A 24751-nucleotide genomic window follows, 5' to 3' on the forward strand; every position below is an offset into this window, starting at 1 on the left:
GTAGGGGGGTGTCCTGGGAAAGAATGGAGGGAAGGACCCCGAACTAAAAAGGAAAGTCCCGGGGAGCAAAATAAATGGAAGGACAGGGAACAAACATAAAAATTAAAACAAGGAAAAACTTACCCGCAGCAGGAGCCGCGGCACAGCCAGAATGGGGAAAGAAGCCAGCGCAGCTCGTTAGCCATATCTTTATCCAGCTGCGGCCGGCCGATGACATAATCAGAAATCGCCGGCTGGCAGGAATAAAAATGACTGCTGGTGGAGCAACGGGGAGAGGGAGAGAGGACCCGAACATTCTGGGAATCCCTCAGGGAGGAAGGAGCACCAGATGAGGAGCCAGAGGAGGCTCCTGATGCTGATTCTGGCAGCAGCAGCAGGGAACGGCTAGACAGTGTGGGAGATGAGCCAGAAGCAGCCCCTGCAATCAGCAAAGGCAGGAGCAACAGAGGAAGTAGAGAAGGGGACATGAAGACCCACACCATAGCAGGCAGGAGTATTGGGACCAGTTGGGAGGAGGAGGAATTTTCCCAGTTGGGAGAGTCCCAGCAGAAGCAGCAGGAAGGGCTGCGAAGAAGCAGGGCACCTACCCTGAATACAGAAAGTAGCCAGCCATACTCAGAGGAACCACGAGGCACCTGGATTGGGACGCTCCAGAAGGGAGAGAAGTGGGACAGCAATGGGCCCCGAACAGAAGTGGAAAAAGGGGGAAAGACGACCCAAGCAGGAGGCCACAGGTACACATCCCCAAGTAGGGGTCATCCCCTAGCTAGACCGTAGGGGACTAGGCACCCGGTACCCTGATGTAAGGGACCAGAAGATGGGGCTACCCAGATTCCCAGCGATACGGTAAAAGTGTTGTTTTGTGTTTTTCTTTTGTGTTTCCTCGTGTGAAGGGGTTGAGAGACAGGAGTGGCTGATACAAACAGAATAATCAGTGTAGGGCCCATAGGGCATCACATTAGGATTCAGTAAATAGGGAAGTAGTCCACTCTAGGGTGAGAATAGGTTTCACGATCAGGATCTTCAAACACAAACAACCCAGGGACGGGGTAAGTGAATCGGCCTCAAGAGCTGATACCCAGGATGGGAAGGGACTTGAGAGGCCCCACAGCTGTATGAGAAGGGGAGTGTGGCCAAGAAGACTGAGTGACCCATCAAGGCGGCGTAAGGTCGGGGTGTAGGGGTGGCAGAGCCCCACAGTGACCCTCAGGCAGACCACGTGCCACAGAAGGACCCTGGGTAGTCAGCCCTCCACTGGGAAACATTCAAAGTCATGGCAGGTGAGATAGGGGAAGACTACTCGAGGAGTGAACATCTACTCGGCAATTTACGGGAGTCTGTAGGGCATACACCACCCATTGCTCGAACCAAGGCTGCACGTGACCAGGTGTTCGAGACCTGGTGGTCACAGGCGGAAGGGGGATATAGCAGCACAGGTAAAAGTGGAGAGGTACGTGGGGAGTCTGGCAAGTTGTAGTGTGTCATAAATCCAATGTCTATATTGAGTCCATGAGTTTCTGTACCTAGGAGGCTGATGAAGTGAAGTTCATAGGACCATCTTTGAGAAGTGGTTTGTAAATTCCCTTTGAGGATCAGGCCTGAGAGACTGGAGGTAAGGTGTTTTTTTGGTGAGAAATGTGCCCACACAGGTAGTTGGGTATTGTTGTCTTTGATAGATTTGTGCAGTTTCTGTGGGTACTGAAAATTGTTGGCAGATTTTGTGTTTTGAGCTGTAGGAAGTTGTCTTCTGGTGATGAGGTTAGGTTAGCAAGGTTCAGTGCTTATTTGAATTTATGAACCACTTTTCACAGCCTCTAGTTTGTGACAATTTGGCTGCCTGAGATGCTGCTGGTGCTACTGTGCTGCTTACTAAGTTATTACCTGTTGTCATTTAAAGTGGTGGACCAGGATGAGGCTGTAGGGGAGGAGGAGGCCTCACTGGGGCACACTACTGTGTCAGGTAGAGGCCCCAGTACCAGTGAGGGTGCACCTTAACACACACACAGTGTCACCCATGTCACGAGTTTTGCTTGTCAGCAGCCTGAGGTGCAGTTTCCCAGAAACCCCTATCTCCTTGAAAACTGGCAGGTTTCATGGGTAAAGATATTTCAGTGATTCCTTGTTATAGTCTATGGCCAAATCTCTGAATTTCTCCAAATCAGTGCTGAATCTTCCAAAACCGATTCAGCCAAATCAATTCAGGCCAGTGATCTGAATCTCCAAATTGAATCACTGTCCTCCAAATTGGCCAAATCCAAATCAAATACTTCCCTATTCACACAGGCCTAACAGCTACCATTACAGACAACGTAATGAAATCTTTCAGCAGTACAGTATCCCAAACTATATAATTTCAGGCAGCCACACTACTTTACTTGCTGTCAGTTTATACAGATGATCCAGCAATTGGAATTTGATCACATCATATTGTATTTGCTAACATAACAGATGTACCTTTTTACCAAAAATTAACCTTCCAAAATGGAGGTGCTTTCCTAAGTAGAAAAGCTGATTTATACCCAGAAAAAAAGCACACCACTGATTCCTGGTCCACCCCGCCTAGGGACAGACATTACACAGAAACCAGTTTAAATGATCAGAAACTGGTTTAAACATGTAACAAAATAGATGTTCAGTGCACATAAACCAGCTTGAAAATGGCTGAAATCGATTTGAGTTAAACCTGGTTGAATGTAGCATCAGACTCAACTGATTTGGGTCAAACCAATGTATGCAATGTCTGTCCCAGACCCCTTCCTGGTTTAAGTTAAATCAGAATCCCCCAGCATCTCAACATGCTCTGTGGGCTGGGCAGGGCTCTCTGCCTGGCTTCCTCCTGCTCCCCCCCATCCCCTTATCCCTCCCTGCTGAAGCTGGGATCCTCGCTCCCCTCTGCATTACACAGACACCTCTTAGCATTAGCTAACAGAACACATGCTGGCTACGGTCCGTGCTATGGGAAATGGGACAAAAGCAGAGTCCCCTTAGGGCTTTTGGAGCTAATCAACAGCTCAGCTGGTAATATCCTTCTGTTCTTTCCTTGGAAATGTTGTTTAAGAAGAGCTTGAACTAATGGAGAGCCTTTTGTTTTGCTGATGGGCTGATAAATACTGTGTAACTAAATGCTGTGTAAATCCCTGCTGGCTCCCTAATCAGAGCATCCTGCCCAGGTCTGGCCATGCCCCTGCCCCTCAGCTCAGTACTGTGAAAGGGAACGGACGGCTGCTCTAGTGTCCTTGGCTTCTAGCTTGAGCCACTGCAGGCATGTGCCTGCATTTCCTCAGTGCAGAGGGGATGTCTTTTCGGTTACAAATGATTCAGTTTAGGCAGGTTAGACTAACCTGCAAAGATTCAATCTTTGAATCAATCAATTCAGGCTCAGGTTTTTTGAATGCCTGTCCCTAGTCTCAGATTTTAAAACTAACTGCCTGAGAGCAGCAGTGCCATTTCTATTCAGGCCTCTGAGGAAGTGAATTGACCTAATGCATTGATCTTCACTCCACAGGTGTTAATGACTAGCCCTCAAACAAGTACCCAACCTCACTAACCTCATTACCAGAAGCAAACTTTCTATGGCCCAGAACACACCAAATGTATCCAGACCATGCCATGACAAGAAATGTAAAATCTTCCAACATATCTCCACCACCCCCACAATTACTACATCCCACAACAGAGCCATCACCATTCCTGTGTAGCAGAAAGCCCCCTTTTCCTCTTGCCTGCATTTGCTCTCCTCTCTTTAAATATGTTTTTCCTCTTCTACCTTTTCTTCCTTCCTTTCTTTCACTTTAAGATACGGAATTGTGTTTTAAAATTTGTGTGTGCGCATTTTGTATCTCCCCGTGTATGTTGGTATTTTTATCTATTTGTGTGCCGTGGCATTTGTAGCTTATATTTTATACTCCTCACCTTTCAACTTCCAACTATAAATGTGTTTAGTAACAATGTTAACAAGGGCAGGAGTCAAACTGCCACTTCCCTGTATCAGGCTGGCCCCTGAAAGAGCGAGTGAATCAGTGATTGAATGTGTAACACTGTAGCAGCAGACAGCAATTAACACCTAAGGAAACTGCAGATCAACCAACGGAAGAATTCAATAGAAGACAATGTAACAACCGGGAAATCTCTAAACGTCACTGATCAAGGGCTAGAAGCCCTGGCCTGAGTTAATCAATGCCAGGGACCAACTTTTGGGCTGAATATCTCCAAACTGACTGCTCCCAGAGCCCTATTCAAAATTCATCAACGGACTCCCAAACCTGCACGTACATGCGGACGACCCCTGGGGCTGACAGATGCCATCCAGTAGCCACCGAGGGGGGAAGTCCCACGAGGGTCAATGACCCCTGGATTGGGCAACCCTGAAAACTGTGGAGTCACCAAAGTCTGCCAAGAACAGATAAAAAGCAGTGAAAAGTGACCCTCAGTGGCGCCCTCTTGACCTCCAACTTGACCAGCACCCGACCTGTCCAGCTAGAAGGACCAGCCGGCGACCCCCTTCTGGAAGAGAACACCACGCTGAAAGAAGCCTCAACGGCAGACTCCAGCACCTGTGAGATAGGTATACCTGACTCCTGTAGCTTGCTACTGTGTGTGTGTGTGTGTGTGTGTGTGTGTGTGTGTGTGTGTGTGTGTGTAAGGACCAGCCCCAAGGTTTATGATTTAACTCATTACAGTGTTTCAATCCGCCTAATAAACCAGAATTTTAAGGATCCCGAGTTGGACATTAGTAGCCAACACCCAGAATGTAATATATCTCATCCAATGCACCAAATGCCCTAATGGAAAATACATAGGAGAGACCAAACAACTGCACACCAGAGTGAATGCACACTGGAAATCTATCAAAGACAGGAATACCCAATTACCTATGGGAGCACATTTCTCACAGAAAACCACTCTCCTTCCAATCTCTCAGTTCTAATCCTCAAAGGGAATTTACAAAACACCTTTCACAGATGAGCCTATGAACTCCACTTCATCGACTTCCTGGATACTAAAAATCATGGACTAAATATAGACAGTGGATTTATGACACATAATATGCCTAACATCTATATCCCCAGATACCTCTCCACTCTTTACCAGCTACATTTATTCCCCTCGCCCCACCCTCCCACCCCCCATCCCCAGCCTGTCTCTCACCCACTGACTCCTCAATTCATATCTTCACTGACTGCCTTTCTTGCCTGCATACCAGCCTCTGGCTTCTTTACTATTCATTCCATCCAGGAAGAGCACACAACAACTGCAGATGCTTCCTCAGCCAGAGAAAGGGTATTTATACCCAAAAGCTTGCTAAGAAGAATTTTTCCAACTATTTGAGTTGGTCTAATAAAAAATATCAGATTTACACAAAGAACCTTAATGACTAGCTCTTCTTTTAAATGGTCTTGATGTTCCACTAATTAAGCTAATTTTTCTTCTGGCAGTTCTGATGTTTGTTAGCTACTCCTGGTCTCTCTCAGACTTTTTAGTTCTTTTCAAATTCATACATCTGCCCATGAAGGCCAGTCTTCAGCAGCAGCTACAATTTCAACTTTTAGCTGAACATCAAAGGGAGGGGGAATGAGCTGAAGATTAGACTCTGCCCCTCTTCTACGCAGCCATAACCCTGGGAAAAAATGTCTTTCATTCTGCATTTGAGAGTGTGTGGTATGCAAGAAACTACACTATTCAGCAAATGGCTGAGTAAAGCTGTAGTAAAAATGTACTTGATGTTTCCTGTAAAGTTTTGTGTATTCATACTCATTTTGAAAAACAACACAAAACAAAACTAAGGTCTTTGTGATATCACCTTGCCAAGGAAGAGAGAAGCAGCCTATTCCCTGGTATACTGAGAAGAACATCTACAGTTGCTCTCTGCACTACTCAGTGCCATCTGCACTTTGGCAAGAATTTGATCTTGTTAACTGGTGTGATGTTCTTCACACATGCTTTTAAGAAGCAGTCTGATGATTTTTTTCCACATTCAAGTGTCTCTTCTCCTATTGATGGAATAACCCATATAAATCCACAGACCTTAATAGCAGGGTAGATCATTAAACTTGCATATTTTCATGTTTAAAATATCCTCTTGTTTATCTCTAAGCTGTCATTTTCTAGGGCAGCTTGAGCAGCTTCAACATTCATATAGTTAAAAAAATACCATCCTAAACAACTCCTGCAACCCAGCAGTTCTAAATTAGGTTTAAAAACACGTGTGGAAGCAGTTTTCTAAATCTTTAAAACATTTTTACTCTTTGCATTCTGAAATAAACTCTTGAGCAATCTGTTTCCTTCTAAAATATTTTATTTCCTCTTTCTATGCAGACATTAGGTTGTTATTGTACAGTCACTGGTATTGGTCTTAAGGCTTTAGAAAAAAAAGCAATGAAGAAAATATTTGAAAAAAGAACAATGAATGGAATTTGTGAACATATTTTTCCTCCAAACATGAAGAGAAAGAAATGTAGATCAAATTTTGGCCCATTCTCCTCTGACAAATTCCCTTTAACTTTCTTTTTCTTTAATACAGAAAGAAGATATAATATTCAACAACTGGGTTAGACTCCACAATAGTGTTTCTATTTAGTGTTTTAGGATTCTTCCCTTTCTCCTATATTCTTGTTTTCAGTCATGTCACTCAGAACATTTCAGGATGCCAAAACAGGAAAGCCTTTTGGGTAAATTCTAGCTTTAAAACCCAAGATATAATTGGGTGCCAAAAAATAAAATATCTGGATGGGAGAGCTTTGTTGACAAGTTAATAACTAACAGATACACTGATCACTGAAATAGTAAGCTATATAAATATTTGAAAAGTAAGGTGGACATAATAAAAGAACCCATATCGGACAGTGTTGGACTGATGTTGTGATGGTCCAGGAAATATGTGAGGGGCAAAGATTTTTGTGGTTGATGCCTTTTATTGAACCAACTACCTGGTTGGGATAGACTTAGACAAACTTTCATATGCAATGCGTTCTTCTTCAGGTCACCTCTCACATTATTTCTGGACCATCAAGGCTACAACATCACTCTTACACTAAACTTAGGTCTCCTGCCCCCTAGTCCAGTGCTCTATGCAATAAACCTCATTGCTTCCACTGGCTGCAGTTATAAAGTGATCATATAATTGAATGTTAGTGTACTGACTCTTACAACTTCTATGAAAAAATTATGGGAAATAAAAAACTATAGATTAGTAATGGACAGAAGAGTAAATAGGAGTTAACTTACACAATTAGCTTCTGTTTTGAATTTACACTCCACTTCTTTCATATTTTTCAAAATCAGTGTCTCTGCTCTGCAATCAATACATAGAGAAAAGTAAACAAGATAGTCATTTTGAATTAGGGTAGGCAGAGATGCCATATCTAAATATAGGATAGAAGGTACAGTGTTCTAACAATAGGATTTCTAGGATTTTCTGCACATTTAAAGCATTATTTCATACATTAAACAGGAAATAAAAAGAAAGGAATGGGCTTTTTGTGGGAAAAAAATGTCCTTCCAATGTATAAAAGCTAGACCACTGAGTAGGCTTACGTCTTGTAGCCTCTCTAAATCCTGGTATATTACTTTTAAATTTATAGCTTTGCTTTTTAAATTTAAAGCATAAATAATGGGACTTTTTGTAAAACTAAATTTTCAATTCTGTGAACCTGTTATCCACAGTATGCAGTATTGTGGTACCATCTGAAGATCTCTGGTCAGGATCAGATATTTGCTGTTCGTACAGCTTCCAGAACAAAGTAAAAAACTCGCTTGCACCTATATATCTAATTAGTTTGCTCTTGATTTCCAGTTAAATTGTGTAATGTATGTCTCACTACTTCAAAAGAAATAAAGGAGTCAGCTTATTATCCAGCCCATGATTTATTTACCAACCACAAGGAAAATAAAAACACCATGGAAAAACAAGGTTACTACAGGAGTACAGGTTATGAAAGTTAATGCAATTATAACTAGCACTACTTTACTATGCTTACATCTACATGTTCAATTAATAAATAAATAACACACAAATAAACTCCGGAGCTTATTGTTTCAGAGTGAATTGCTCCCAGAGGTGCCTGCCAGCTAGCCCTGCATGGAACCATCTTTGTGCCTCAGTCAGTCTCTCCGTAGCATGTGAAGCCCCGTCAGAGCAGCCCTGAGTTGGTTGCTCAGATCGGGCTCCATGTGCTGTGAAGCGGCTAGCTGGGGCACAAAGGGTGCTTCAGCGCAGGGACTACCTGCTGGCTTGCCCTTCACTGAACCACCCTGTACCCCAGCCAACCAAAGCAGCATCTACACGTGGGCTGCTATGGACAAAATAACTCCACAAAAGGGTAGTACTTGTATTTCACAAGTACCACCTTGCTGCAAAGTTTATTAGTTTCATGAACCCTAACAGGGGCACACATGTAGGCACAGAGGCACTTACTGCACAGTTAATTAGTCAACTGCACAGCAATGTCTCATGTAGATGCACCCTATCTGTACAAGTGACATAATTTAGAATGGCAAAATGCTAACATTTCAATAGATGCTTCAACATACAGAGACAATCTGCAACCAGTGGGGTGGCTAGACAAACCTTTGTGGGGTTTGTTGCCCCTTCTATAGACTGTAGTGCACTGAATGTATTTTTATTCCACTGAATTTATATTTTTATTTGTTCTGAAACTTCCTATTCGTAGGTCTTTCTAGCCATCCCCATCAACAGATAAGGCAAACTCCTTTTTCATGAATGAGTGACATAAAGCATATTATTTAACAGCACAGTCTGAGAGTAGAATAATAAGGACCTTAAGCCTTGTGTGAGCTTTTATTACAAAGATAGTTATATGTGACCTGATTCAGTGCCCACTGAAGTCAATGGAACGACTCCCATTTATTTCAATTAGTGCTGGATCGGATTCATCGTGCTTTATGCCAAACTACTTTCCCATTTCCCCCATGCAACCTCAAACATCTAGTCAGGGCTGTTCCTGGGGGGGTGCAAATCAGGACAACCGCTCCGGGCCCCACAGTTTGGGGTGCCCTACGGAGCCGGGGCAGAGTGGCTGCAGCGACTCCGCGCTGCTGCCAGCTTCATGCCCAGCTGCTCACTACCGCCCCCACACCCTGCTGCTGAATCTGCTGCCAGCTTTCTTGCATTTGGGGGCAGGGCCCTGCACAGGATGATTTGCCCTGGGCCCCATACCCTGCTCGGATCATCTCTGCATCTAGTCAAAGGGTGTAAATGAAATTAGAACCTGGGCTTTTCCACATGAACAGAACTATTCCTAAATCTACATTTTGTTCAGTAGCAGAAGGCTGCCAAAATTGCACTGATGAATTCACTCAAACATTATATACAGTAATAATCATCACAGAATGTTACTACTATTTAGTTATTTACACCCCAGTCCTACTAATTACCCTTCTAGGAGGCTCCCATTAACTCCAATGGCATTGAATCAAGCCATATATACTAACCAACCCAAGTGGGATTTCATGAGTGTGCAGGCAGCCACCCACATAGGATAAGCAGTTTGCAAATTTAGCAGTTTATGGATTAAATTTACTAGTACTGGCATGACCACTAACCTAAAAAAAAAATTTCCTTTACTTAAAAACAAAAAAATAGTATATAGATGTTTTGTGAAAATAATATGTATTCATTTATGCTTCTCCTCTGCTCATTTTTTGTAACTTGTACTTAAAATCTACAGTGTGGTGTTTTCTCTTTGCATATTCAAATCATCTTGCTGTCTGCCTTTATTTCCATATTTTAAAAAGTGCAAAATGTCAGCTGGCATTCTCCTTAGTGCAGTATCTAGGGGCCCATAATGAGACTCAATACCTAAGATTTACCAGACATCCTGCATTTTTTAATAAGCAAAAAGTATCTAATGGAAGGAAATTTATATTGATCTTTGAATTGATTTAATACTAGGCTTGGTTTATGAGTCAGAAATTTGTAATTATTAAAAATCATAAAATAATTCCATATTATGAAATGATTTTATAATTAACTGATGTCCAGTAAATGCATAGGTCTGTCTTTTTTTTTCTTATTTGCATGGGGAAATACCCTTTTATAAAAAACAATAAAACAGTTCATAAGGTCCATTTCAAGGCCATTATTACACTTAGTAGTTAGATGTTATGAAGAAGTTAAGTGATCTGTTTTAGTAACCTTATGGCTACAATTTTCTCCTAGTTACAATAAAACGAGATTATTTAACCCAAAGTGCCACACTTCTATTGAATATGAAGCAATAAAAAGCAGACCCAATGATTTGCTTCTAGGCCATTTCAAGAGCAAATGATGTCTCACCTGGGGAAGCGGAAAATCATTATCACTATAGTGCAGACAACTCCATACAACAGTCCCACGTTAGCAGCAAAGCATATTGTAAACACGTAGGTACTAACCCATATGCTCTTTGAGAAAGGAAACAAAAGAATCAGTTAATTTAAGCTACCACAGTAATGTATATTTCATCAGTTGGAGACAAATATGTTAAAGCACAGGCAGTAGGTTCCCAGTTTGGAGATTTATATTAGAATAATTGAACTGGCAAACAAGGAATATGGAAGTGTGAAAACTATGTCTTTCCCTTGGGGAAGACGAGTGACGCGACACTTTAATAAGCCTAATGGTCACAAAAGCACATTTCTGAAGCATTTCAAATGACATGTTTCTGCTGTGGAAATATTTTTCAGGCTGAAAATAACTGGCTTGCAAAGGTTCTATCTGTATTTCATTTTCTAATTTGGAAAGCTAACGACCACTTGTTTGCTGCACACATTTTCAAAACCTCTCTTTATATAATGCCATTTTGAACAATCATGTAAGAAATAAAGATGTGTCATTGAGGAATTGCAGGTCATATTTCACAAGGAAGATGATTACAGGTGGCAATTCTCAGGTTCCTAAAAAGTATAACTTGCTGGAAAATGGATTATCAATTCAGCAAAATTTTATTTTTTTATAAATCAAATCCTGAAATGGAAATAAAAAACAAAGTCTCAAAATATTTTGATATTCAATACTCTCTCTCCACCCTAAAATAAATTAATTGGCCTAGATAAAACTTTCAGTTTCAATAATTCTGTGTTGACTTCTAATTTTTTTTAATAAAGAGAAATATATTTTTAAACGTAGTCACTCTGACCTGAAAAAAATTAAATATTTATTTCCAAAATGTTAGAATCAGGATACTTGTAATCCATTCTCATGGGAAGTTTTAGTTTTGTATTTGTTGAAAAATTCCTGACCAGATTTACTAAGTTTTCACAAAATTTAACAAAAGGCATTATAAACTAATAACTATCACTAATGAGTTTAACTGGTCTATCAGAAGATTTTATAATATGATTTCTTCCTTGGATGGATGATTGAATATCGAGACATTAGTTCAGAAACACTAAAACAGAGTTAAATACTTTGGATCTACTCTTAGGAATTATGCCTGGGCAAGGACTCAATGATTTAGCTCTCCATTATCCAATATAAACCAAACATCATACAGAAGATAGAATGTTTCCCTCCATTCTTTACATGACCAGACTACAGCAAAAGGATGTGCAATCTTTCTTGAGTGATACGTCTACAAAGCATTCTTTGAAAATAATGATAAATTCTAGATGCATCTTAAAATGAAAACTCTTCTACCAATTACTGTGTATGTACATGTACAGAATAACTCTTGGAAAAACAAGCAGTCAGAACTGGTTAATCAGCAAGTCATTAAGCCTAGAGTTTAGACTTTCCAACTATGCTTGCTATTCACCCAGCTATTGATTACATGCAAAAAGCTAACGGAGAAACTTCGTATACCAAATATAAGTTGAATCAGACTAAGTCTGTTCAGCTAATATGCAATCTTTATTGCTTTTCACACACAATTCCTTGAAGTTAAATTACAAATCTGAGTCTCAGTACTATATGTCATTAACATCCCACCTAATTTTACCAGAGATATGACATGCAATAGTTCTCTACCCTTTCTTTAAGTGATTAACTCATCACCGTGCTAGTCCTTCTCTATATTGTTAATTCAATTTTTTTTTAAACTGCAAATTTTTCCCAGATTTTCATATTTCAGCTCTGTAGGGAATGTTTCCTACTCTGAGTCCTCATGAGTCTAAAACACCAGCTGGAGAAATGGAAGAAAGGAAAACCTTCTTCCATTAGAAGAAGGTTTAGAAGGTTTAGAAAGGTTTAGAAGGTTTAGAAAGGTATTAGAAAGGATGGACTGGGAAAAAAATTATGAAATCATATAAGCATTGGGTTGGAGGGGACCTCAAGGGCCATACAGTTCAAACCCCTGCATGAATCCAGGTTACACTATTCTTAACAATCAGAATATGCCAAATGCTGATCCAGCCTCTTCATGAAAATCTTGAATGAAGGAAATGTTATAGTTTTTCTAGGCAACTTGTTCAACTGTCCAACTGTTCTGACAATCAGAAAGGTTTTTTTCCTGAGATTAAAATGAATCTACTTTGTTACAGATTATACCCATTGCTTCATATCTGGCCCTCTGTAACAAATAAGAACAGTTGCTCTCCCTCTTCTCAATGGCAGGCATTCAAATATTTGAAAACTACTGTCCTGTCCTCCGTTAATGTTCCTTTCTCCAAACTAGACATACCTAGTTCTCCCAATCTTTCCTCATACAGCTTGAATTCCAACCTCTTTATCATCTGTGTTACAGGCCCTTGAATCTTCTCCATTTTCTCTACATCCTTTTTAACATGCTGAGCTCAGCACTGTATGCACTACGCCGACAACAACACAGAGCCCATTTCTGGGGATTCAAAGCCAAAAATGTTAAGTACTGCTTATCCAACTGATATTTCTTACCCAGTTGATACAACTCTTGTCTAAGCACAGGATCATAATACTATGTTAGCATGTGTTCTCCCCTCAGAATCTCTCTGTGACCATAGACTACAAGGTCTTTGAGAAAGGGACCATTATATGCTTATTTGTTAGTGTGACATCTAGCACAATTACCCTTGGGCTTCTGGCCACAAAGGTCATATTATGTAATAAATAATAAAATACTCTTTTTCTCTAGTAGGGACAAGGTTAGTGGATACTGCTGAATCTTTCTGTCAGGTTCATTTGTTGATAGGTAAACAATAGGTAAACTTATTGTAGCATCCCCTGCCATTGAAAATGCTTCAAAACTAGAGCAAGATAATGGAAGAGATGCTGGAGGGAACAAAAGCTGTACTTAATTTTAGGAAAGCTGGTGACTGCTATTTGGCAATCCAGCGTTCTTCATCTTAGCTGTAACAGGAGACACCCAAGGTTTGAGAAGATGAGCCAAAACAATCATCCCCTCACCTGCCAATCACCCTCTCCAACATTTATGTTGGCCAAGGATCAGAATGTTGTTATTCAGGGTAGCACCCAGACTCTTGAAAAAGCAGTTTTGTTGATCCTCTGTTGGAACATCCTTAATTCATGGGTAGGTGTAAGGTTACACAGAGAATCATAAAAACATCAAAGATTTTTTTGGCAAGCAACTATCAGAGAGAGATAAGGGGCTGATAATTTAACCACGGCATTCTTCAAATCTTAAAAATAATGTACTATAGGTACATGGTTGTTCTTAATAAAACTTTTTCAACATCTGCAACCTGCAGGGCTATACTGGGGGGGCGGTTAAGTCTAAAGGGAATAGAAAAGCAGTAGGTTGGAGGCATGAATTTATGTTGAATCCTTTGTATCTCTGCACATGTGGAGAGGACAAAGCACTTAGAAGGGGCCAAGAGATATTGAGGTACCAGGACCAAGGGCACCTGGTGCACTGAAAGGCTTTTTGGTCCACAGCTACAGGGTCCTGGAGTACTAGGGCGGGGGGAGAGGGTGTGGGGGAGGTACCAGGCATCCAAATCAGGGTAATCAGGCAGTTTTCCCCGGAAACTTCAGGAACAGGTCGGGCATGACCAGCAATTCCCGTTTTGCAACCAAAGGACTCTCCATGGTCTTAGGGGACAGGACTAGAAACTATGGATTCAAACTGCAGCAGAGGAAATTTAGATTAGAGATTAGGTGGAACATCTGACTATGAGGGTGATCAATTTTTAGAACAGGCTATGTAAAGAAATTGTGCAGTTGCTATCCCTGGAAGTTTTCAACTTAGGTTAGACAGGCACTTGGCTGGGATGGTTCAGTTAGGGATGATCCTGCCTTGAATGTGGTGCTGTACTAGATGACCTCAGGAGGTCCCTTCTAGCCCTTCTTTCCTATCATGCCAATACTGAAGTTAAGCATAGCTTATTATGTAGCTCAGTACTTTTCTCTAAACAAACTGGCTACAGCAAATGTTGTCAGTGTACCTATTTAGAGCACATAACAAGTTGACACAGTGACTGTCCTATGGACTGATCTGTTTATCTGAATGGGTACAGAACAAGCAGCAGTGGTATAATCATCTCGTTTTGCTTTATCACGAAAAAGTCCCCCTTCCTCTGCTGCCTGACAAGAGTCTTTTGGATGGCCAGGTGCCTTCTGCCACTGTGTGGCATTCACTGGAGCTCTAAGGAACCAAATCTTTCCTTTTGTGGAGCACTCTCCCACCTCACCACCAGCTGCGCTACCAGGATGGCAGGTGTGCCATGGTGACCCACTGCTGCATTGTGTCCTGGTCAGCACGCATGATGTCCCACAGCCTCTAGCGAGACTTGCACAGGGTAACAAGCAAGATATGCCACGCCTCCTGGGTCTCTGTGCTTGGGCATGGGTGGCAGGACACCATGGCAGGGTGCAAGCAGGATGGGACATGGAAGGATGTGCAGCTCATGATGGAGGGGTGTCAGTCTGGGGCTCTCCTGCAAGTCTAGGACTAGGCACAGGGAAGGGTCCACAGTGACACAGCAGAGAGTCGGGGGTGGGATTGCCCATGCCCAGCAGCCAATCAGGCCTGGGTGCTTGGCTGCACTCAGGTGAGAGGAAGGTGAGCTTAAGTGCCCCCAACCTATTGGCCTCAGCCAGTGCAGACAGCCTGAATGCCTCCCCACCAAAGGGTGAACATGTGTTCTGTTTGCTACTGATCTAACCTACACCACTTACAGAAAACTGCATAACTTAGACTGATTCCACCTCATGCATGCTCTTTGAATGTCTGTACTTGGCCACATTGGTTGCCTTAAGTGCAATGTGAGCATATTTCCATCAAGGGCAAATAGTCTATCAGGTTCCATTCACCCACTTCTTACAGCTGAGTCAAGAAGAGCTCAATGAGGAGACAGTTACAAATAGAGGGAGTTGGAAATTAGCCTCTGTGGATTCGGCAGTTGAACAATGTGGGCCTAGACTTTATACTATGTAAGAAGCTACCCAATGCCTGTGCCACTTTGAATCCAGAATACAGAGTCACTTTATCGCAGAAAATCCAATAGATGTCCAGCCAGTGACTATGGGACTGGAACTGCTCTTGAAAATGACTGTATTAGCTGAGGATATATTTGGAAGTTTGGATATATCATAGTATCATAGGGCTGGAATGGATCTCAAGGGTCATCTGGTCCACTCCCTGAACAAATGCAGGAATCATCCCTGTTCAAAGTTTATCCAGCCTCCTAGTGAAAACCACCAAAGAAGATTCCCTGACTTCCCCTTGGCAGCCTAGTTTTAACAGCAAGGATGACTTTCCTGTTATTTAATGCATATTTACTTTGTTGTTATTTACAGTCACTGCATCATGTCCTGCTCTCTGCAGCAAGGAAAAATGGATAAAGACTGTTATCATGCCCCCCAACCCCAGTCACCTTTTCTCCAAGTTAAACATGCCTAGTTCTCTCAATGTTTCCTTATACAATGTCACAGGGCACTAAGGTGCCTGCTCCTCTTAGAGCAGAGATTGCCTGGGGAGGGAACACAAAGAGCCAGATAAGAGTCCAGGTGCAGGTTGCCGTGACAATTGGCTAATGAGGGAATTGGCCGCACCTGCACCTGGTTAGCTGGCTGGAAGAGGCAGGCCCCTAGGCCCATATAACCCCTAAGGTTGGGACCAGGCAGTTCAGTTCCCTACCAGCAGCCAAAGGGGAAGGAGCTTTCAGGAAGGAAGGGCTCAGAGCTGCTACAGCCATCAGATATGCTACCCTTAGGGCTAATGGGGCACCAGGAACCCATAAGGTACCCTCACCTACAGGCACCCAGTATTAGAGAAGGAGTTTTACTCTTTTAAAGGGGCAGAGCATGCCTTGCACTTTGTGTTACGTTATAGCCCAGGGGCTTATGTTTGATTGCTGTTGTTTGTTTGCTGTCTGATAACACCGGTGGTTTGGGTGAGGCTATTTGGGGAAGGAGGAGGCCTCACTGGGGGCCCACTACAGTGTGGGGACCCAGGCACCAGTGAGGGCGCAGAGACAGGGCTGCGGAGAGCCCAGGCACCAGTGAGGGCCCCTCCTTCCCCAAATAGCCGCAGCAGAGATGAGGCTGCGGAGAGCCCAGAGAGGACAGGGGGGACAAATCACAGCAAGGCCTAGACCAGACAACATCAATGCCATCTGCGAGGCTTGGGGCATGGTAAAGGGACGGTTGGAGCCATGCATATAGCCCATACGGCTGAGAGACTTAGGAACCATCCACCATAACGTGGTATGCCAAGGGGTTTATGAACCACAGGGTTGGTAAGATCTAGCCAGACCGTGTCTAAACCCAAAGATCAAGGGCAGCCTCCCTATATCAATTATACCAACAAGATGTGGTGGGCGAGGTAGAGGGTGCCTATAGGGCAAGACTGGCACAGTTAAGGAGCCTAGGTGTAACGTGGCCGCTCCTAGGGACCCCACCCTGCTACATACAGCTTGCCTTCCAACCCCTTTATAATTTTTCTCACTCACATCTGGATCCTCTCTAACTTCTCCACATCTTCCATAAGATTTGAAGCCCATAACTGCACATAACACTCTAGATGAAGTTCAACCAGTAGAGTGACACTATCACTGTCCATGTCTTGCACCTGTTACTTCTGTTAAAGCAGCCCAAAATTACATGTGCTCACATTTCTGATTCATGTTAAGTAACTTAAAGCTTGAAAAAAATGAACTCTAGCTTATTCTTCAGCAGGGAAGTTTTTTGAGATTCAGGAGGAAAGAACATGCAGTTTCCTGCCTGGTGCAAGGGGACTAGACCCGATGATCTTGCGAGGTCCCTTCCAGCCCCTTATAATCTATCAATCCATATACATAACAGATATATACTGTACATTATTCACTTACTTAAATAACAATCCCAATTTTTGCCTCCTGGTTAACCAGAATTTGGTATGATGTATCTGTTTATTAATTAAGTGCATAACCCCTTAAGAGCATAGGAATTTTTCAGCCCTGCTGTCTGCTTAATAGTCTAATTAAACTCCATGAACTTCATAATTCTAAAGCAGCCTTTAACTATGTCCTGTCAATTTTAATGGTATTACTAGAAGCATAAAACACTCTAAGAAACAAGATAATGAGGTGGCCTTAATGAGGTGCAAAACAGTTTGGAACACGCTGTTCCTGTAGCTAATGGCACTGTTTATGTTGAAGTCAGGTTCTAAACTTTTATTTAGTCCCAATACTAAGCAATTCAACAGAGCACACTGTATGTATAATTTATAGGTTGTATTATCTTGGCATTCTCTGTCTGCATTGTAACATATGCAGTCATCTCTGGTGATCACCCCTGAAGTATATGTTGTTAAAGCATGAACAAATCAAGCCCAATTCAGGGGTTAGATAAAGGTGGAGTGTGGGCAGCCAACAACCTGTCATGAATTAATACTCTTATGGCCCTTCATGCTGTGAATGCTGATGAGAAACTTTATTTGGTTCTGTGGGAAAGTGAGACCCTAGAAGGGCTGGGCCCTGGGAGGGACCTGGCCAGAGGTTTATAAAAATGGGGTTAGAAACACAAGCCAAATCCATGGAATGATATCTAACTCAATGAATGAATGAATGAATGAATGAATAATTTAGAGAGTGATATTTAAAACGGACTTTCCTTCTTGTTTCTATTGTAAATTGTGCTGGATTGACAGTGCTGGAACTCAAAGTCCTCTCTGCACCCCTAAAATGACAACAATAAGCATAACAATCTTGATTTCTATGTTTCATGACACACACCCTTTTATATGTTCTCTATTCAGCATCAGTCCCAAAAAAGGACAGCTACTAGCTATAGCCAAATATTTTAGGAGATTTCCCATCTTCAAAACACAAGCTTAGGCAATGGAACTTATTCATTTCCAATATACTGTCAACTATTGGCAGAATCCTTTGCAGTTCAAAATAAGCACTAATGTTGTCATTCACATCACTTAGTCTTGGTGGGGCTCCTGAAAGAATTCAGCAACCAAATATCCATGCTTCAGTTTATATTCCTTCTTAGAGAAGGCTACTATCTAGAGTAATATGCTTTACCATGTCAGTTTAAGAACTGAACAGATGTGATAAGACAACATTCCCAGAATGAGTTACTGTTCCAATCTAGTCAACCCATAAGATCCCAGAGGTGGGATCGGGCGTGCACACACTTCCTTTAGGACCTAGCAGTGGAATAGCCTAGCACTGGAGTAACCAACACTATTGTCCCCGAAGACTTTAGCTTTTATGCTAAACCCCATCTTCTAGCTCAATGGCCAGTGTTAGACCCCGACTCCATGTGACGCACAACAACTAGTGAGACAACGGATCGATGCCATCATGCATCACCTGCACACATTGCTCATCAACAGCTTTATTCAAAATGGAGACAGCTTTGGGCCAGCTTCAACAAACTGGGGAGCTGCCACGAACATTAGTTCTTTTTATACTTATACACCTTGGTTTATGCTCATTAACATTTTTCTCCACCTTTGTCCCTCCTTTGTTCCACCCATATTCCCTCCTATTTCAAGCTCCACCTCTGTTTACTGTTTGTTTCATTACCATGGAATTACCTATGCATTTCACTTATTTACATGTCTTTTTGCTATGAGCACATACCTAAAACCATGACCCTGGCTTCTTTTGGTCATTTGAGGTTTCTTGCTGATTTTTTTCACCATCTCCAAGGTCTTGTTTCTGCTTATCTTCTAATGACAGCCGGTGGTCTGCATCCTGTTCTTCTTGCACAGTGAGCTATATATATCTTACAACACTACTACATTGTTAAGAAAATGCTTGCCTAAGCGTCTTGTAACGTTACTTTTAATATATCATTCTGCCTTGTGGTTAGCTGCTTTGCTAGGCCACAAGTTATAGCCTTTTATTCAGCTGCAAATCCAATGCTCCCCAAGCTCCAAATACTGTCACCCTAACAGCCAGGAACTCCCATACAAAATAATATATGCAGATGCATTCGACCAAGTGCATATGCTCTTCATCTTCTCTTAAGACTAGTGATAGGTGTTAGGGGTAATATGTAATAACTCATTCTCTAGCTTTCTCTTACAAACATTTCTTCTAAATAGAAATCAATGCTTCCAACCTTCTCACCAAGAAAATGAAGCCTATGCTAGGCCTGGGAGAAGCAGCAAGTATTTGCTTCAGATTTGGATTCAGCCGATACAGGGGGACAGCGATTCGATTCAGTGATTCGAACCACTGTCCCAATTGAGTTTGGCTGATTTGGATCTGGAGATTCTGGCTCCACCTACCCCATGCTGTGCAGCCCGGCAGCAGGCAGCTGAGGCTAGCCTCCTGGAGTGCAGCCCAGACCAGCCCACCCCGCGCAGATCCAGGGGCGCACACCCGCTCCTATGCCCTCCTAGACCAGCTGTGTGTGGTGGCGCGCAGTGGCGGGAGCTCCCCTCCCTGAGTCCTGTGCCCTCCTGCCCCACCTGGGCAGCTTATCCCAGCCCCAATCCCTCCCTTGCTGTGGGGGCGTTGATCTGCCCCCTCCACTCCCCTTCCCTCCCCCCTCCACCCACTACAATAGACTTACCAGCTGGACGCAGCTGTGTCCAGCGTTGTCGAGGACTGCTGCCTGTTTAGTCTATGGCTGAATCCCTGAATTGGTGCTGAATCTCTCCAAATCAATTTGAAGGCTTCTGAATTGATTTGGACCTTGTAATGGGTCTCCCAATTTGATTCAGATTCAGAGATTCGGCCACCAAATTGGACCGAATCTCCTCCAAATTGAATTGGCTACAGAAGCTTCGTACAGCCCTAGCATCTGCCCAGTAAGACTCATGAGCTCAGTCAGGTTCTGGAATATCTTAGCAAAAAACACCATTTAGTCAGACCAGGGATGTCCAACCTTTTTGAATGTGGGGCTGGATCATGAACTTTTTATCACCCGGTGGGCCGGCGAACCATATTCAAAGACCTCACAGGAAGCGGTAACACATCACCCCACCAAAACGAAAGTACAGTGTTTACTTTCATTTCCTGTTGCAGCACCTCGGGTCTCAGAAAACAGCTTGGAGGGCCACATGGTGGCCTGCGGGCCGTATGTTGGACAAGCCTGCATTAGACCAATGCAATCATCTCATGGCGCAGAACTGCCTATCTTCCACAAGTCATCATCAATTCACTGGCCCAAAATACAACTTCTCTCCCCATCATCCATACAAGTCACCTGGGATTGCTAGCAAGCTGTATCAGGTGTGAGTGAAGACCAGACTGCAAGTAATACAACACATACTCAGACCATGAGACATGAGAACTTATGACACAGAATTAATGAAAAGCTATGCCGTACTTGTCAACACCTTATTTGTCCTTCTCTATTACAGAATCTGAAAAATCTCACCCATCTGAACTGTACTATGAAGTGGTTTATCAATCCAAACATATTATTATAAAGAGATCCTCCTGTGTCATGTGTTATGAGGAAATCCTATTTCAATGATGAAATCTCAGGTTCAATTTTGTTTGCCTATACGATCTACCATATTTAGTCAAACACAAGACAAGATTTTTCCCCTTAATCAGCATGGGGGAGCCCCTTTTCTTACACTCATACACAAGGAAAGCTCACTAAATACATTGGCTATCCTTAAACTGTTGCCAACAGCAGCATGTGCTGAGCAAGAGAAGCCAGCTATGAAGCAGATTAAATGCAGCCAATACTGAGCAAGACAAAAACATGTGGCTCATATGGGACAAACATACTGATGAGAACCATTTTTTCTGTGACCCTTAAAAAAAACATACAGTTGCTCCCCCAGGAGAGAACAAGCATCACACCTGGAGCTACTGCAGCACCAGGCCAGCACTTGGAGAGACCACAGCATGCTCCAACACCCTCCCCGATGCCAAAAATGCTGCTGGGAACCTACCACAAGGATAAGTTAATACAGCCCATCTGAAGAAGATATATGACAATGCCCATTGTGTGCATACCCCTCAGCACCAACTCTTTTACAAGTCATTGTGAGCCACTACATTGAATACATGAATAAATTTATACATTTTTCATATACAGAATCTAATTATCAGAGGTATTCTTGTACTCAGGGTCATTTTATATTCAACTAAATATTCATTTATATTCAACTAAATATAAACGGAACAGTAGGATGCAACTAATTCACGCAGAACAGAATTAGAGTCCAGCTATAGTTTCACAGTTGTTAGGGGCTGGAAGGCACCTTACAGATCATCAGGCCCAGCCCCCCTGCACTTGGGCATGGACAGATATACCTTTTAAAAGGTAGGGTATTATGGCAGAATAACCGTGAATCATTATGGCTGCTTGCAAATGTTTAAAAAAAAAAAACAACCAAAAAATGGCACTTCACTTTAAACTTGACTTGCTTCCACATGCTTCCACTGAGCCTAGCACAAGCCCAGAAGAGGCAGTATGTTAATTGGACCCAGCTTGCCTGACATTTGTATAGACTGGGTGCTTTAGTGGGGCATTTTTGGTGCTTTTATTTAATATCTGAAGTGTCTGATCTATACAGTTGCTATGGAGCTGGGTTGATGTAACGCACTGCTTCTTCTGCTAAGCCGCTTTTTTTAATGTCTGCAAGTAGTCTAGAATATTAAGCTCTTTAAATGGTTGTCTGTCCTCACCCACAGTCACAGAAACAGATTCTGAAGATCTATAAGCAAATCCAAACCACTACATGTAAGATACAGCCTTGTTGGGAATCTCCGTGTCCATGGCAGGACAAATCGACCTTACTGAAATATGTAATCAAACCAACACCCAAGAAATCATCACTGCGATCTGATTGATTCACATCCATACTTACTTGAATATTTGCCAGGGTTTCTTTATCATGAAAGGATGTAGACAAACTGAAGAGTGTCCAGTGCAGGGCAACAAAAGTGGTTAAGAGACTGGGACACATGACTTATGAGGAAAGGCTGAGGGAACTGGGCTTATTTAGGCTAGAGAGGAGAAGATAGAGGGGATTTAATAGCAGCCTTCAACTATCTGAAGGGTGGTTCAAAAGAGGATGGAGCTAGACTGTTCTCAGTGGTGGCAGATGACAGAACAAGGAGCAACAGTCTGAAGTTGCAGCAAGGGAAGTTTAGGTTAGATATTAGGGGAAAAAATTCTCACTAGGATGGTAGTAAAACACTGGAACAGATTACCCAGAGAGGTTGTCAAATCTCCATCCTTGGAGGTTTTTATGACCCAGGCAGACAAGGCCTTGAGTGGGATGATCTAGTTGGGGATGGTCCTGCTTTGAGCAGGGGGCTGGATTAGCAGGGACCTCATGAAGTCCCTTCCAACCCTAATTTTCTATGATTCTATGAATGCTCACCATGCTGTTCAGATTTTACATTGGCATATACCCCTTTATTACAACTCATTATACTCATTTCATTTTCTATTCTGTTTTACATCCCATGCTAATGAGTCTTTTAGTTTTGACCAGACAAATCCTGTTTGGCCCTGAACATCTAGAGTAGAAACCATCCATTGTGCTACTTTCATCAGGATTAAAATCCATGCAGCAGCATGAAATACACTGTTTCTTCCCATATCTTATGATTTTATTTCCATGTCCTGTATATTTCACCCTAGAGGAGTGAAATATATAGGACATATGGAACTGCAAGAACTGAATACTAGGTTTAGGATACCAGCAAAACTGTGCTGACTAGCTATTGTGGTCCTTTATACATATACAAATTTGGACATTCTAAATCCATTCAAATTAATCAGGTCTGACTATAAAGCTTTTTAGTCTTAAATTATGCTTTCTCCTTAATAATTTGCCAAAATTCCACTTCTGTTTCTTATAAAGGCAATTAAAATTTCAAATGCTATTATTTTGAGACTGAGGAAATAAACTGGTAGTACATAAAAAAATTTATTGCTTGTGCTGGCATATCTCTTCTCAGAACTAGCAGTATTAAGGTTTGTTTAGTAAGTATGTGTTTAAGCCTCTCTCAGGAAAATCTCCTTAGGTTAAATTTCACTTACCCAATCTATTTTATCCACATTCCAATATTTTTTTAAGTCACGGAACTGCATTAGCATCCCCTTTAGACCAACAACAATGATACTTGCTAGAACACACTGAAAAACAACAAAAAGGGGAAAAGGGGAATTAGGGATTTGCTAGATAGTAAAATTGGCATTTTCCTCAAATTAGAAATTAATGTAATCATAGGCACATTAAGGTAAATGTTTCAAAAATATAATGACTAAAAATAGCCTATAGATGCCTGCCCTGCACATACCATTCCAAACCTCTTGCATAACTTTTCCTAGAATGAGGAAAATGATAATTTTTAAAGGAACTAACCAGGCTCTTCTGCCTAAATGGTAATAGCCCAACATCATTCACTCAGGACCAATGAGCTAGAAACTTACAGGTACTGAGAAGATGAATCCCCTACCCAGATAAGCAGCATTCCTACTCCCTGCCACTTTCTGCAGATAGCCCTGGTGCAGACATAGGCAGATTAATGCACGGGCCAGCTGGGCCCGAGCCCTAGGGCCACCAGTTCAGGGCCCCGAGATCCTCATCAGCAGGGAAGCCAAAGGAAAGTTTTTAACTTGGCATGTGTTTGTCTCCCAGGAGGGAGACAAAAAAAGGCACCCAGTTTAAAATCCCAGCTTTCACATTTGTTTGCCTGCATCTGGGAGCGGGGCCCCTCTGCTACTGTGGAGGGGGCAGACTGGGACAAGCCACCTGGGAGTGTGGCACCGCGGGTGCAGGGGGCAGGCTGGGAGTGCCATGCTGCACATCTGCAGGTGGGCAGAGGTGCTGGGGGTGGGGGGGGGCCTTAGGAGACTATAGACCCCCAAAATTCACCTTAGCCCCCTGTACCCCCAGCCTGGCAAGGTCCTCCCACCCTCCCCTGCCAGCACCAGGAGAGGAAGGGGCCCCTCCCCCTTCTGCAGCCAAGCTCCCATGGAGGGAGGGGGCCTCCAATTTTGTGTATGCCCAGGACCCAGGATCTTAATCCATCTCTGGGTACAGAGAATCCAATTACTTTAATGTAGGATAAAGGCCAACTCTGAATTAAAGTATGGTGCTATAAGTAGGAAGGGGGAGGACAGAGAGTGTCAGGAGCAGGAGGAAAAGATTAAACTGAGTGAATACTGGAAGAGGAAAGGATTATAGACCACTGGTTCTTAACCTTTTTAAGGTAACAGCACCTCTCCTTGGATTCAAGGCACTCCTCAGAAAATGCCAGCTCTTGGCTTTCACTTATTTGTTGACTATTAAAAAGTAACAGCAATTCTTCTGTTGCACAGAACTCAGAAAGACAACAACAAGGCAGGATTTTTTAAACCCTCTGGATCCCTATTTAAAATGTCTGGGTTTGCACATCCAATAATGCTAATACTGTAGCACTCTTAAAAGGATCTTGTGATACCCTATAGTGCTGT

The 24751-nt window shown here is 42.5% G+C and overlaps 1 protein-coding gene across 1 annotated transcript in view; it reads right to left on the reverse strand.

Moving 5' to 3' along the window:
• SLC26A7 (solute carrier family 26 member 7) overlaps positions 1-24751 on the reverse strand; it is a 146925-nt gene that overhangs the window by 22644 nt on the left and 99530 nt on the right. The window contains exons 10-12 of the mRNA XM_006020005.2: positions 23333-23428; positions 10295-10401; positions 7225-7291 (exon numbers count right to left, since the gene is read on the reverse strand). Coding sequence (XP_006020067.1) covers positions 7225-7291; positions 10295-10401; positions 23333-23428 — 270 coding nt within the window. The remainder of the gene's footprint in view (positions 1-7224; positions 7292-10294; positions 10402-23332; positions 23429-24751) is intronic.

The sequence above is a fragment of the Alligator sinensis genome, unplaced genomic scaffold (assembly GCF_000455745.1).
Source record: "Alligator sinensis unplaced genomic scaffold, ASM45574v1 scaffold273_1, whole genome shotgun sequence".
NCBI classification, from domain to species: Eukaryota; Metazoa; Chordata; order Crocodylia; family Alligatoridae; genus Alligator; species Alligator sinensis.